This window comes from Hypanus sabinus, chromosome 9, assembly GCF_030144855.1.
Source record: "Hypanus sabinus isolate sHypSab1 chromosome 9, sHypSab1.hap1, whole genome shotgun sequence".
NCBI classification, from domain to species: Eukaryota; Metazoa; Chordata; class Chondrichthyes; order Myliobatiformes; family Dasyatidae; genus Hypanus; species Hypanus sabinus.
In genome coordinates, this window is record NC_082714.1 from 91241992 (window position 1) to 91257327 (window position 15336).

General features: G+C 42.2%; 1 protein-coding gene across 5 annotated transcripts in view; it reads right to left on the reverse strand.

The window, feature by feature from the left end:
* cgnb (cingulin b) overlaps positions 1-15336 on the reverse strand; it is a 163757-nt gene that overhangs the window by 20570 nt on the left and 127851 nt on the right. For all 5 annotated transcript variants that reach the window (XM_059980176.1, XM_059980178.1, XM_059980179.1 and 2 more), the window contains 2 exons: positions 13884-13973; positions 1617-1700 (listed from right to left, as the gene is read on the reverse strand). In XM_059980176.1, the coding sequence (XP_059836159.1) occupies positions 1617-1700; positions 13884-13973 (174 nt within the window). The remainder of the gene's footprint in view (positions 1-1616; positions 1701-13883; positions 13974-15336) is intronic.

Consider the following 15336-nt stretch of genomic DNA (forward strand, 5'->3'; position numbering starts at 1 on the left):
CAACAGGGTACACAAATGTGGTCCAGCTCGTGCAAACACTAGAGATAAGGAGACATTATGGATTAACCATGTCATTTCTAGATCATACAATTATAAATCTAATAAATGGGACAGGATAACCTCAAATGAGACACATATCATTACCACTGTCTGGAACACACCTTTCCCCAAAGCCCTAATACTCAAACACCAGAGATTCTGCAGATGTTGGAGATCCAAAGCAACAGTAAAAATGCTGGAGGAACTCAGCAGGTCAGGCAGAGGAATAAAGAGCCAACATTTTGGGCTGAGACCTTATCAGAATGCCTACTCGTACCCTAATACTCATCTCAAGTGCATTACTTGTATTTCCCTTGTAAAGCAATGCTGCTATAAAAGGTGTCATCAGATTTCTGAATGGTACCTCACTGTTTTGCATGACTTATTTTTTATATTTCTTATTGTAACTTATAGTAATTTTTAACACATTGCACTGCAAAACCATGACATATGTCAGTAATAACAATAAAGCTGATTCTGAGGTGTGATTCTATGTGGGTCCTGAATTTCTTTTCTGTGATTGCCTTATAGATCTGTGTTCATCCAATATTGGCATCTTGCACCATTCAAGACAGTTTATTGTCATTTGGTAGTACGAGTGTAAAGGAGAACGAATTTCACAATAATATACATCAGTGATATTAAACCCGATTCTGGTAACAAAATGATCATTACTCTGAATCTGATACATAATAAAAAAAACACAATAAGCAAAAATTAAAGCAATCCTATAAAACAATGCACAAGTAACTGTTATATACATACTGATTGTATGTGTATAAAGTGACGTTAGGTGATGTGTAGTAGTGGTGAGGGGTAATGGTGGACATGTTGAATAGTCTGATGGCTTGCAGAAAGTAACTGTTTCTGAGACTGGTGGTCCTGACATGGAGGCTGTGTGGTGCTTTACCTGATGGGAATGGGACAAACAGTCCATAGGCAGGGTGCGTGGGATCCTTCATAAAATTGCTGACTGTGAAAACCCTATTGCTTCACCCATACCCTAAGTTCCAGACTAAGTCCTACCAGCGTGCTGCTGGTTTCCATGCTGGACTGGGGGGGGGGGGAGGGGGTTAGCCACGTCCACTAGTGCTGCTCTCCAGTGTTTACTCAGAGTAAAACAAGCTAGATCATGTTTCTCTGCTGCTGCATTTGTGCAAGATGAGGAACTGCTATGAGCTTCTGCTTGCAGAAACGTGGCTCCAGGACAATATCCATGCACTATGAATCCACAGGCTATGACACTCATGGACTAGGGCTATATTCTAATTTTTTTTTAAATTGGTTTTGTAACTGTATGTTTTTCTGCTATAATTATATGTGCTATATGTGCCTTGTGCTGTGTGTGACTGTTGGTACTGTACTTAGCACCTTGACCCTGGGAGGATGCTGTTTCATTTGGCTCTATTCATGTGTATGGTTGAGTAACAATTAAACTTGAATTTGAAGCTGCAATTGTCTCTGCAAGCCCACCAACCTTCTTTAACACCTCTGAACAAACTTAGGGTGGAGCTGTTTCGCAAAGCTCCATAACATTAAAAACGTTGTGCAAATTGAAGTTAATCGTTCCCACATACCTGTCTCTCCAAAGAAATTTTGTCACATTCCAGATCCTGCCTTGCAGCTCTTTCTTGCATCAGTTCACTTCTCAATTGCTCAATCTGTTAAAGACAAAAGGGAAGAAATTAATAAAGTGAGCCACACCTCCATAACTAGATCCTTGTTCTGAGACACTTTGTTCTATAAGTTCCATCGTAAGAAAGGAGTACCAGGGACAGAGAAAATGATTCAAGGACAAACTCAAAGGTTCCTTGAAGGCAGCACAGTAGCATAGCATTAGCATAATGCTATTAAAATGCCAGTGACCAGCGTTCAATTCCACTGTTGTCTGCAAGGAGTTTGCACGTTCTTCCTGTGGGTTTCCTCCGGGTGCTCTTGTTTTCTCTTACATTCCAAATACAAATGTGTTAGCAGGTTAATTGGTCACATGGGTGCAACTGAGCAGCGCGGGCTCATTGGGAGTGTCTCTAAATGAAATAAACATAGCCGTGGATCTTTCTACTTCGGTATTGGTGTTCAAAGGAGAGAGTGACAGGAAGGGATTAACCATTAATTCCCTGCCATACAGTGCATAGCTATGAGGCATTTGACAAGGATGACATCAGGTATGATCTCATTGCCTATTAAACTGTCTGTTAAATTTCTCTAAATTACTGCAGTAATTGGCATGTGATACTCAAGCTGAGAGAAGCAGGTGAGATGAGCCCCTCCCTCGCATGATGATGAAAACACATGGCATAATAACGTAGGCCACTATGAACTGCAAACAAATCCATCTGACACGTATCAAGTCTTTACTTGCTTACACGCTGAGTCAACATGATGTACAAAAGGCCCAATGACGATAACACTCAATCGAGGTCTTTTCAAAAAGCACTATATTATTCATCAGACTTGAAGTTATACACATACACATTCGTCAAATATTTCCATTAGCACATCAAATTACCATGACACAATCACTATACATCTGTAGACAAATTGAGCTGCCCTCATTTTAAGGGTCAGTACACGGAGTCCATTTTAATGCTGAAGAGTGTCTTACCAAGCACAGGATTCTGATTCTGAGGCCTCTGTTGGTCAGCGTTGACCATGGATATTGGGTCCTAGCTGTCTAGATATGTAGGCCTGGGCAGTATGATATGGAGAGCAAGCTGTTGCCCGTGTAGCAAGCTCCTGCTCCCCATGCAACTGATGAATGCAAAGAAATGGCAGAAACTGTTAACAGTTTGGTACCAGCAGAGCCACAGGAGTTGCCAGTCAGCATTGAATGCAATATAGGCTGCCTTAGGGACTCCAGCTCTGAATTTTTCCCTTGGGGTTTACTCCCGAAGCCTTCCCCAGAGTGGGTGGAGCCACAAGGCAGCGGAGGTTTGAGATCAGAGCTTTCCTTTTCCTAAATGAGCAGTCAACCATGGCTAATGAGCCCCACGGCTGAAGCGACCGGTTTTAAGCCGCCAGGAACATGCCTTTATATCGTCCATCAGCAGAAACGGTTCTGCTAGACTTGGTAGCTAAGCCACACATGAAGACCAGGAGCAGGACTTGGTTGTTAGAGGCTAGTTGAGTTGTATGCCATTTGGAACATTTAATAGGTAGTGGGAGCCTGTTCCCATTACCACCCCTGACTATAACAAACTTAAGGAACCTTAAGCTCAGAACCATTGAGTACTGCAGTTTAAGAAGCCCAACTGGCCTGTAACATCGGTGCCACTCTCACAGAACGATGCAATTAGAGAAATTCTCCAGGTTCTTCCGCATAATATTTTTAAAGTACTTATCAAGGTTCTTCTCAAATGACCAGTCCAGCTCCTGGCCTTCACGTGTGGCTTAGCTACGAAGCCCGGCTGAACTGTTTCTATTGATAGGAGAGGGGGCAGAAGCAGGTCACTGGTGCCATAAAACCAGTTGCTTCAGGCAGATGGGGCTCGTCACCTGTGGTTGGCAGCTTATCAAGGAGAAGGAAAACTCTGATCTCACACATCCGCTGCCTTGCAGCTGTACCCCCTCATGGGGAAGACTTCGCAGTAAACGCTGAGGGAAAAATCCAGAGCTGGAGTCCCTAAGGCTATTCAATGATGACTAGCAACTCCTGCGATGCCACTGATGCCAGAATATATCACTCTCTGCTGATCCTTTGGATTCATCAGCTGTGTGGACAGGGAAAACATGCTGCATGGGCAACAGCTTGTTCCCTATAATCATACCACACTGGCTTACATAGACAGCTTGGATGCAACAGCCCTGATCAACGGAGGGTTGTGTGTGTATGTGTCTGTGTGTACTGTAATTTATAGTTTTAAAACTATGTATTACACTGTACTGTTGCTGCAAAACAACAAATTACATGATATATACTGGTGATATTAAACCAGATTCAGATTCTAAATCCATGGCCCTCTGCCAATGAAAATTGTTTTCTTTAAGAAAGGATGAACGTGGCAGTTCCGGTGACGTCATCGTTGAGAATGGCAGCTTAAGTCACCAGCTCCTCCGGAAAAATGCGTATTAAGCCCCATTAACCCATCAAATATAGTATTTTTTGAAAAATATTTGAACTGAAAAGAGGGGCAAGAATGGGGAGAAGAAATGGAAATAAAAAAGTGACACTGCGGAGCCTGCGTCCGGGAGGAGCGCAGCGAGCGGCTCACCTACCCGACCGCGTGCCAGCGAGGCGGCTACTGGGCCTCGTTCAGTCGAAGTGGTGAATATCTTCGAAATCCTGAAAGAAATAATGGAGATCCAGAAAGATATAAAGCAGCAGCTCCGTGATATTAAGGCAGAGCTCGCCAGCGTTAATCAAAAAGTGGAACGGATACTAAGCAAGACAATAAAAATAATACATCACCAAGAAGGTAAACTGCTTGACCTGGAGGGAAGATCACCGCAGAAAAATATCAGAATCTACAACGTTCCCGAAGGAGCGGAGGGCTCATCTATGACAGAGTTTGTCAAAAAGTTACTGCGGGACGTGCTGGATCTGCCCTCAGTTATGGAGCTGGAAATCGAGAGAGCCCACCGTTCTGAAACCTTCCCAGGATAGAAAGCCACACTCAGTAATAATAAAATTCCTGTGGTACAGCACCAAGGCGCAGATTCTACAAAGGTCCTGGGGTAAGAAGAGAGTGTTTTATGACGATAAATTAATATTTTTTGACCAAGATTACCCCCCCCCCCACAGTCCTGCAGAAATGCAAAGAATACTCTGAAGTAAAGCGAGTACTAAAGCAAAACAAGATTAGATTTCAAACTCCGTACCCTGCTGAACTTCGAGTATTTTATAACAACGGGACGTGGTTGTACCTGACGGTGGAAGAGGTGACTACAGACATGAAGGCCAGAGGGTTGCCCTTTAGCGTCCCCAAAACAAGGGAAAGCCTGACTGAGGAATTATCCCGCACCGCTTGGGAAATAGTGCGAGAATCGAGAAGGCAGGAGACCGGAGGAGGCCGAGAGAAATATATCAGGAAGAGACCGGGAGTTTCCCAAAGACAGTCCTCACACCCTTCAAAACAGCCATAAGGTTTGGCTAATTTTAAAAATGTTGAGAAGCTAAATGGAAGCAAAAGTACACGGTGATATACCTATCTCGAGAAATACTTATTATAATGTGGATTTTATATTACCTAGTTGTTATTCTTTATTCACTCACTTTCTCCTTTTCCCCCACCAAAATGAGTATATGTGCATGTGTGTGTGTGTGTGTGTGTGTGTATATATATATATATATATATATATATATACACACACACACACACACACACACACACACACGGAAATCTTTTCTGTGTAATGGATTTGTTCAGTGACTTATGAATACTGCAATGGGGGCCCTCAACTCACAAGTAGGAGGGGTTATCCCCCCACAGCTAGACATTTCCTCTAGCTCAATGCAGGGTCATCTACTAGCGACCTCAGCCTTGGAATCACACATTCGTTGCCATTTTTGTTGTTATTTGCGCTTCTTGGTTCTTATTTGTTCAGGGAGTAGATCAATTAAGTTTTATTCTAATTTCAATGGTACATTGACAAGATAAATACAGATGGCTAAGCACAAGGTAAAATTCATTTCTTTTAATGTCAATGGTCTATTAAATCCAATTAAACTTAAGAGAATTTTATCCAATTTGGAACAATTTGATTCATACTGGGAAAAATGGTTTAATTACGTAATGCCTCATACGCCTGATTTTATTCTCACAAATCAGTGAATCTGTTGTAAAAAAAAATCACTCCCTACTTGTACATAATTCTTTCCTTTTGCTTGTTTTTTCTTTCCACTCTTTTCTATGAATGTATACCTCAGATAAATACTTTGTGGAGATTTGTGATATATATGATTATATGATATATATGTACAATGTCTGAAATATATCTTATGGAAATGTTTGTTTGATGATGAACTTCAATAAAAAAATTACAAAAAAAAAGAAAGGATGAACGTGCTGGGACTTCTTTCCCCTTGGGACCCAAGAGAGGTTTGTAAGAATTAGGAAAGATTTCGATGAAATAATGTTTCCACTTGAGGAAACGAGCATAGCTAAACACTACTGATACAAGAGAATCAGTAAGAGAGCCATGATGTTAAATTGTTTGTTATGTTTGTGATGTAGCATTTACCCCATGGCATTTGTATACCTGTGAAGATCACCTTGAACTGTACAAATTTTTTCAACACTGGGAATATAGAATTACAGGGAGTGGTTGAAGCAAACAGTTAAGATGCTAAGCAGCAAAAAGACACTGCAAGAACTGGACATTTCTATGCAATTGAGGCTTCTGTTGGTCAGGGTCGACCATGGATGTTGCGTCCTAGCTGTCTAGATATGCAAGCCAGGGCAGTTGCCAATGTAGCAAGCTCCCCCTCTCTACACACCTAATGAACCCAAAGGAACGGTACAGACAAATACAGTTCGGCAGCAGCAGCAGCACAGGAAATGCCAGTCAGCATTAAACTCAACCATGGTAGGACTGCCTTAGGGACTCCAGCTCTGGATTTCTCCCTCAGCGTTTACTCCTGAGGCCCTCCCCGTGAGCGGGTATAGCCATAAGGCAGTGGAGGTTTGAGATCAGAGTTTTCATTTTCTTAGATGACTTGCCAACTACTGCTGATAAGCCCCATCTGCCTGAAGTGACTGGTTTCAAGGCACCAGTAACCTGCCTTTGCACCTTCTCCTTGAGTAGTAGTTCGTTAAGGTTGTTGTAGCTTGGGGGAGGTCACAGTGGGGATGAGCTCCCACTACCCATTAAATGCTCCCAATGGCCTGTGTCTCAAATGGCCTCTGACAGCCAAGTCCAGCTCCTGGTCTTCATGTGTAGCTTAGTTACTAAGTCCAGCAGAACTGTTTCTATGCAATAATGATCTGCTTAGCTGTCTGTAGTTTAATTCCATAATTTGTGATTTTGAACATCATCACTTTGAAGTAGCTTTTAGCTGTACATGCCAGGTACTGCCCTATTTCAATAGTGGGCATTTGACTTTTAGATCTCAAGGGATACGGAGTTGATGCAACAGAATAGCATTAGATTGAACTATCAGCCATGATCTTATTGGTAAATTGCTAAATTGGTTTATCATTTTTACTTGCATCAGCATAGTGAAAAACCTGTCTTTCATATTGTTCATACAGATCTATTCATTACTATAATGTACGCTCATGCACTTTATGAGGAGGAATAAAAATGCAGACTACATTCTAAATGTTGAAAGAAATCAAAGGTGCAAAGGGACTTGGGATTCCTTGTGCAGGATTCCCTAAAGGTTAATTTATAGGTTGTGCCAGTAGTAAGGAAAGCAACTGCAATGTCAGCATTCATTGTGAGAATATAAAAGCAAGGGTACAATGCTGAGGCTTTATAAGGCCACATTTAGAGTATTGTAAGTAGTTATTTAAGGATAGATGTGTCAGCTTTGGAGAGAGAATCCAGAGGAGGTTTATGAGAGGCAATTATGAAAGCGTGAGGAGTGTTCGATGGCTCTGGGCCTGTATTTCCTGGAGTTTAAAGAAACGAGGATGAGGGTGGGGTGGGGGAAATCTCACTGAAACCTATTGAGTATTGAAAGGCCAAGATAGAGTGGATGTAGAGAGGATGGTTCCAGTCGTATGAGAGTCTAGGACCAGAGGATACAGCCTCAGATGTCCCTTTAGAAAAAAGATGGAGGAATTTCTTTAGCCAAAGGGTGGGGACGCTGTTGAACTCATTGCCACAGATGGCTGTGTTTATTGGGTATATTTAAAGAGGAGTTTGATAGGTTCTTGATTAGGTCATCGGGAGAATGAGGCTGAGAGGGAAAAATAATCAGCCATGATGGAATGGTGGAGCAGACTCCCATGTCTTATGGTCACTGAGGCAGTACAAGGCAAAAACAATACTAAAATGCTGAATGAAGTGTCCCAGTTCCAGAGATAATGCAGTGCAGGTAGACAATAACAAGGATGGCTATAACAAGGTAGATTGTGAGGTCAAGAATCCACCTTATTTTACTAAGAGACTATAAGACTTTTATAGTCTTATAAGAGTGAGCTGGAATGTCCTTATGCTTGGTGGCATATGCTTTCAGGCTCTTGTATCTTCTGCCCAAATGGAAGGGGTTGGGGATGCGAGGGAAGAGAGAATGCCCAGAATGCAAGGGATCTTTGATTAAGCTGGCTGCTTGACTGAGACAGTGAGGAGTGTAGATGGAGTCCATGGAGGCGAGGCTGACTTCCATGATGTGCTGAGCTGTGTCCACAACTCTAATTTCTTGCTGTCTTAGACGCAGCAGTTAGCATAACACTCTATGATGAATCTGGATGTGGTGCATCAATAAACTTTGTGAGGGTCAAAAGAGATATGTCAACTTTCTTTTTCTTGTGCCACGGTGTCTAGGTGGTTGGTAGACCTGTTGGTGAGCTTGAAACTCTCAAGTTCAGCATTGTTGTAAACAGAAGCATGTGCTTTGCCCCCTTCCTGAAGTCAATGACCAGCAACTTCAAGGATTGTTGTCATGACACCATGTCACCAGGCTCTCCATCTCTTTCCTGTACTCCGACTCATTATTATTTGAGATACAGCCCTCTAAAGTGGAATCTGAAAACTTGTAGATAGAGTCAGAACAGAATCTGGCCACACAGTGATGGGCCCCAAAGACACAACCTTGTGGGGCACCAGTGTTGAGAATAATTGTGGCAGAGGTGTTGTCACCTATGAAATAGTGGATTAGCCATATGGGGATCTTGATGCTTTAATATTCACAAGAATGTTGCCAGGACTTGAGGACTCGAGTGAAAGAGAAAGGTTGAATTGGTTAGGATTTAATTCCCTGGAGTGTAGGAGAATGAGAGGAGATCTTGTAGAGGTATACAAAACTATGAGGGGTATAGATAGGGTGAATGTATACAGGCTTTCCTCCTCTCAGCATAGGTGAGACTAAATGTCATAAAACATAACAATACAGTTCAGGCAATTTGGCCTACAATGTTGTGCCAATCTTTTAAGCTACTCTCTAAATAAATCTAACCTTTCCCTCCTACACAGCCCTCAATTTTTGATCATCCATCTAAGAGTTTCTTAAATGCTCCTAATGTATCTGTCTCCACTAGCACCCATGGGCAGGGTGTTCCACATACTCACCACTCTCTTTGTTTAAAAAAAACTTCAAAGTGAAATATTTAAGGGGGAGGTATGAGGGTTGAAGACATATATGGGTTCAATTATAACATTTAAGAGAAGTTTGGATAGGTACATGGATGAAGGGGAAGAAAAGGAGGGCTATGGCCTAGGTGCAGGTAGATGCAACTGGACAGAATAACAGGATGGGCTGAAGGATCTGTTGCGGTGCTGTAGTTCTGTATGACTCAGTACTGCATGTTCCTACGTAAACATACAAGTTTGCAAATGAGGAGCAGATCACTGGGTCTCTCTAATTGGTGCTGAAATTCAATAAAATCACAACTGATCCAATTGCACTTTTAACTCTACATGCCTGTCTTGCCCAGGCAATCTTTCATCCTATTGCTTATTAAGAACTTATCTCCTCCTGCCTCAAAGACAGCTTCAACCATCCAATTGGAATAGGGCTTTGAAGGTTGATGGGCTTCAGAAAATGCAAATAGACTCACCTTGGTCTTAAGTGGGTAATACCCTTGATCCAGATTTTCCCACAATAGGAAATAGTCACCATATCCACCCTACCAATACACTGCAAGATCTTTGACACTTCAATAAATTCCGCTCCCTCCTCCCATTGTGTCTGTAGCCGATACTAGCCCAGACAACCCCAATAGGCAGACCGCGAGAACTAAACGTCTGGACCGTGCCAACCCTTCAGCTCTTACGTGAACGCACCTGTCATAATAAAGCGTGCCCTGCTCTGATTTATTTTAGCCTCATCCCACACCGTACACTTGACCTACACTCCCGTAGAGCGCACCACCTACTGCGCACTCTTTACGGTCCTCGACTAGACAGCAGCATGCACCAGCTACCCGCCTGTCATCTAAGAAGCAAATCTGTCATCTAAGCGAATTGTTACCAGCAGTAAGTCACGGACCCGGAACCAAGAACAACATGACCTGGGCAAAAAAGTGCCAAGTTGACCAGGAAAACCGTCAGTTCAAATCTGACTGGACTGATCAAGGTGATGGCACATGTTCTCTTTTTGTGCGACATCATGTCTCATTTAAATCAACTTAATCTGCAATTACAAGGCAACAACCACACTGTTGCGGACATGCACGAGGCGAGTGAAGCTTTCCCCGTCAAAGCTGAACTTTTTGGAGAGAGACATCGACAGGAGAACATCTGCGGGAGCATTGCGAGAAGAACGAAATGCGGGAGGATCCAGTGATGAAGGATTTCATGACGAGCATGGCAGAAAACTTCAGGGAACGATTTGAAAGCTCCCCTAAACTCAGGTGACATCCTCCTCTTCCTGAGACAGCCGTTCTCCATTTCGGCTGACGGCCAGTGGACTGCAGAGGCCAAAGCGCTGGTGCCTTCCATAGATGAGGCAACTCTTCAGATGGAGGTCTTGGAAACGGGAACATCTGAGTTGTTCAAAGCACAACACAAGGATGTTGGGGTGAGTGTCTTTTGGATCAACGTGGTTCCCCAAGCTCAATTCAAAAACACGAGAGCTATTGCAATGCTCCTACTCACACTGTTCCCCTCCACGTACATATGAGAATCATCGTTTTCTTCAATGAACTCTATCAAGAACCAGGACAGAAACAGACTCTCCAATGCACATCTTGGCCAGTGCCTCAGGATTGCCACAACAGAATACAGGCCCAACATCAGAAGGGTTGCCTTATCCCGTCGCTGACACTCCTCTCACTGATTTGTGAGTAAATCAATTTATTTTTGTCCATTTGTCAATCTTTTTGTGGTATAATAATATTACAACAACAATGGTACTGATAATTTCATTTATAGTTACTTCATACTTCAAATGCTACATAGCTTAATTAAAACGAACAAATAGATTAAATGAAAGAACAGAAACAGTGGAAAAGGCAGCACTACTAAAACCCTTTGTGTGGAAGAGAAGTGGTGAAGACTAACTGTGCGTCTGTGTACGTGCACATGTATTTTAAGTCCCAGATGAGTTCTCAATGTGACAGCCGACAGTTGTGATAGCTACAGTCATAATTAAATGGTTGGTTTTGGACTTATTTTGTTTCAAGTGTGCATTTTTTTCTTGTGTGACCAACAACACAGGCTTTGAGAATCCCAGGCCTAAATTATTATTATTAATACTACTAATAATAATTATGTAATAGCAGCAACAACAACAACATCTGCCCATAAAACAACTTACTGGCGCAATGAAAATAAACGCTGGACGTTTTGGCCCTTGGCTTGGCATGCTTGACATAATTTGGCCCTTGTGGAAAACTAATTGGGGAACCCTGTACTAGCCTGACTAGCTTTTCCTCAGATGCCAACATTCCCATTCCAGGTAACAACACACAAGTATGCATAATGAACTCAGGTTCGCCATTGCTTGTTCAGCATGCATAATAAATTTTCATTGGTTTCATTGTGACTACAGGTGGAGGTTAACATGCTAGGGGGAAAAAAGGAGCATTTTCAACTTGAGACCCACAGTTATTGCAGGCTTATTTCACTGCTTATATGGATGAATCTCAATGCATAAATACATATTTATACATATATAAACATACACAGTTACTCAAAAAACCACGTGTTAAAACCATGGTGTATATAAGAGCATCTCTGAATGCTCTTGAAGTGAATGGTTACATTATTAGGTACTCCTGTACCTAATAAAGTGGCTTCTGAGTATACAAACAGTTAAGAAATGGACAGCACAAAGACCCCTCACAGCTGAAGTTCAATCATGATTTTGGGAACTGTGTGGTATTTGCACATGTATGCTTCCTTCAGATGTTTCCTCTAGGATGAGTGGATCGGCTGGACACTGAGGTTAACTGACCACTGTAAATTGACCTCAGTGTGTGTAGTTGAGTAGTAGAATATATTATGTTAAAGTGTATAATTGATTTATTATCATTCACAAGTACCAAGACACAGTGAAAAGCTTTTTTTTGTAAAGTGCCATCCAGACAGATCATGACATACATAATCACTCTGAGGTAATACAAAGAAAACAATACAGCATTACAGTTACAGAGGAAGTACAGTGCAGTTAGACAATAAGGTGCAAGGGACTCAATGAGATAGATTGGGAGTTGAAGAGTTCCTCTTTTAACATACGATAGGTCCATGCTGCTTTCCTGAGGCGGTGGGAAGTATAGTCAGAAGCGATAGAGGGAAGACTGATTTGTATGATGGGCTGGGCTGTTTCTTGCAGTCTTGAGTATAGCAGCGATACCAAGCTGTGATGCGTCCAGATAGGATGCACTCTATGGTGCATCTTTTAAAAAAGAACTGGTGAGTCATGAGAGACATGCTGAATTTCCTTCACCCTTGAGAGCAGTTTTAGGGTGACAGAGTGAGAGAGTGAATGTGTGAGTGTGTGTAGAAGAGATAAAATGGTGTACGGTACGATAACGTTCGGATCAGCATGGATTGATGGGCTGAATCACTCTACAAACAAAACAGATTCTTCAGCACAGTGCAGGCGGAAGGTCATCTTCACTAAACTGATACCTCTTGTAGAATTCCAACAAGCATTATCATCGGTTTACGATGTACTCTTTCCTCTGACACGGAGGCATGTCTACTTCCTCGCAGCTAAAGCAACTTCCAAGTTCGGCTGATCTGCTCAAGAGCCTATTTTGGTATGATAGCTGACACAGATTTGGTGTGCCAAAGGACCTGTTCTGGTGCTGAGGGCTGACACACACTTGGTGTGTCATAGGGCCTGTTCTGGTGCTGACTGGATCTATGACCTGCTATGGCCCTGGGTTTTGATCAGGATTCCACATACCTGTGATGTCACAGGATGTCAGCTGGTATTGGCCACACTATCGAGCACTAGAAGAATTTTGACAGGTCGTCCAAACCTTTCAAAGATTAATAAGTGAATGCCACTTTGTTTTTAAACTTGAGTGCAAATTACATTGGGAACATCTTGCAAGACAGTCAAAGCGAGGCAAATCCAGTGCAAAATTACAAACATAGGAAATAATAACCTGTTAGCCACAGTACAAAGTTCAATTTTTCTTCAAGCAATTGAAAACTAATGACAGGGGAGGTCCCAGGTGTGATTACAGAATCAAATGAACTTGGCTGGGTCTGAAGCAAATAGGCTCAGCATCCTGGAATGAGTTGGGCAGGATGAGAATTCAAATTAAAGCCGTACCTGATTAGTAAAGCTGTAAGGAGGTACACAAAAAGTGCAACAAAAGCAGGTCATCAGTGAACAAAGAAAAGGTACAATCATTTCACGTTGAGGAAGTCATTAGGTAATTTTAGGGTGCCCAGTGAAGTGTTTTTGACCTTAAGCATGAACCACAGATGCTGCCTGTGATCTCAACTGCATTCTCTTTTCAGGATTTCCAACATTTGTATTGTTTCGAATTTCAATTAATTTGAAGCACAAGATATTATGCTTCTGAAAAGAGCCAAGAGCGAAGGAAAAGAGATGGAAGAATCCAGAAGCAAAACTATTCAGAGTAAATTATGACATCAACCTTGGTTAAGTGGAAAGAGTTCCAAGATGAGATAAAGAAATTTTTCTAAGAACTTCTTTATAGCGTCCAAGTGTGATATGAATTTCTGATTAGATCTGGTCAAAGTGCAATCAAGTAAGTGTTTTATTGTCCGTGCAGCTCAACAAGGCTGTCAGAGACATTTGAAATCTCCTCCTCTACCTGTTCTCTACTCCTGTTGATTCTCTCAGCTGAAAGGTCAACACTGCTCTTCTCTTCTTCCAGTTCCAGCTCCAGGCGCTTGACTTTATCCTGAAAGCAAAGGGAGAGAAGCAGAGTTAAAAACAAGTTACCTGCAGGACTCACCCTTGAGCATGGTCATCAAGAGACACAAAACTGGTGCAATATGCAGGCCAACTTGCCTGTCTAGTGGGTGGTAGGGTGTTAGCATGATCTCTGCCACCCCACTACCAACTCATCTTCACAAAGGTTTTTAAAAATGCAGGAATCTCCCATCCACCCATAGCTATGTGAGCAAGAATTATTCTGTTTGGAGGTAGAGCAGCAGAATACAGGAATAAGTCAAAATAGCTGTACTCACATTGCCTGATATAATGCATTTTTATTGATTTCATGAATAAAACAGCAAGCCTACAGGCCTTTTGGCCCAATATCCATGCTAATCGAGGTGTCTTCCTCAACCAGTCTCATTTTCTTGCATTTGACTCGTACCCCTGTAAACCAGGGGTTCCCAACCTGGGGTCAACAGACCCTTTGGTTAATGATAGGGGTCCATGGTATAAAAAACGGCTGGAAACCCCTGCTCTAAACCTTTCCTATTCATGTATCTGTCCTAATGGTCTTTTGAACATTAAAACTTCTTCTGGCAGCTTCCTCCAGCCTCGTTGGGGAAAAAGGTGGTTGCCCTCACATCCTATTTATATCTTTCCCCTCTCACAAACTTATATATTCTAGTACAAGACTTCCCTACCTTGGGTAAAAGACCTTGACCATTCACCACTATTTATGTTCCTTATGACTCATTAAGCTCTAAAAAGGCTACACATTAGTCACCTTCATTCCAGGAAAAACAGTCACAGCTTAACTGTCTCTCCTTGTAATTCAAACCTTCCAGAGCAAGAACCTTGCTCTGAACCTCAAGAACCTTTTCTGCACACTCCCTAGTTTAACTACATTCTACCATGGTGACCAGGAAACTATACAATAGTCCAGATGCAGTCTCACCAATGTCTTGCATAGCTGCAACATGACATCCCAACTCTTGTACTCAATGCTGTCCAATGAAGATAAGCATGTTATATGCCCTTTTGTCTATCTACGTTGACACTTTCAGAGAAGTATCTAACTAGTACCCTAGGTCCCTCCGTTCTACAACACTCTTCAGGGTCCCACCATTTGCTGTGCATGCCCTACCTGGTTTAACTTCCCAAAATGAATCTCTTTGCAATGTGCAAGTTCAGTTTTGTATGCCATTTCATTGCCCACTTTCTCAACTGATCAGCTTAGACAACCTTCCTCACCATCTGCTACACCAACAATTTTAGTGTCACCTGCAAACTTACTAATCATGCCACCTACATTCTCATCCAAATTGTTAATGCACATGATAAGCAACAGGAGACTCTGCATGGATTCCTGCGGCACAGCACTGGCA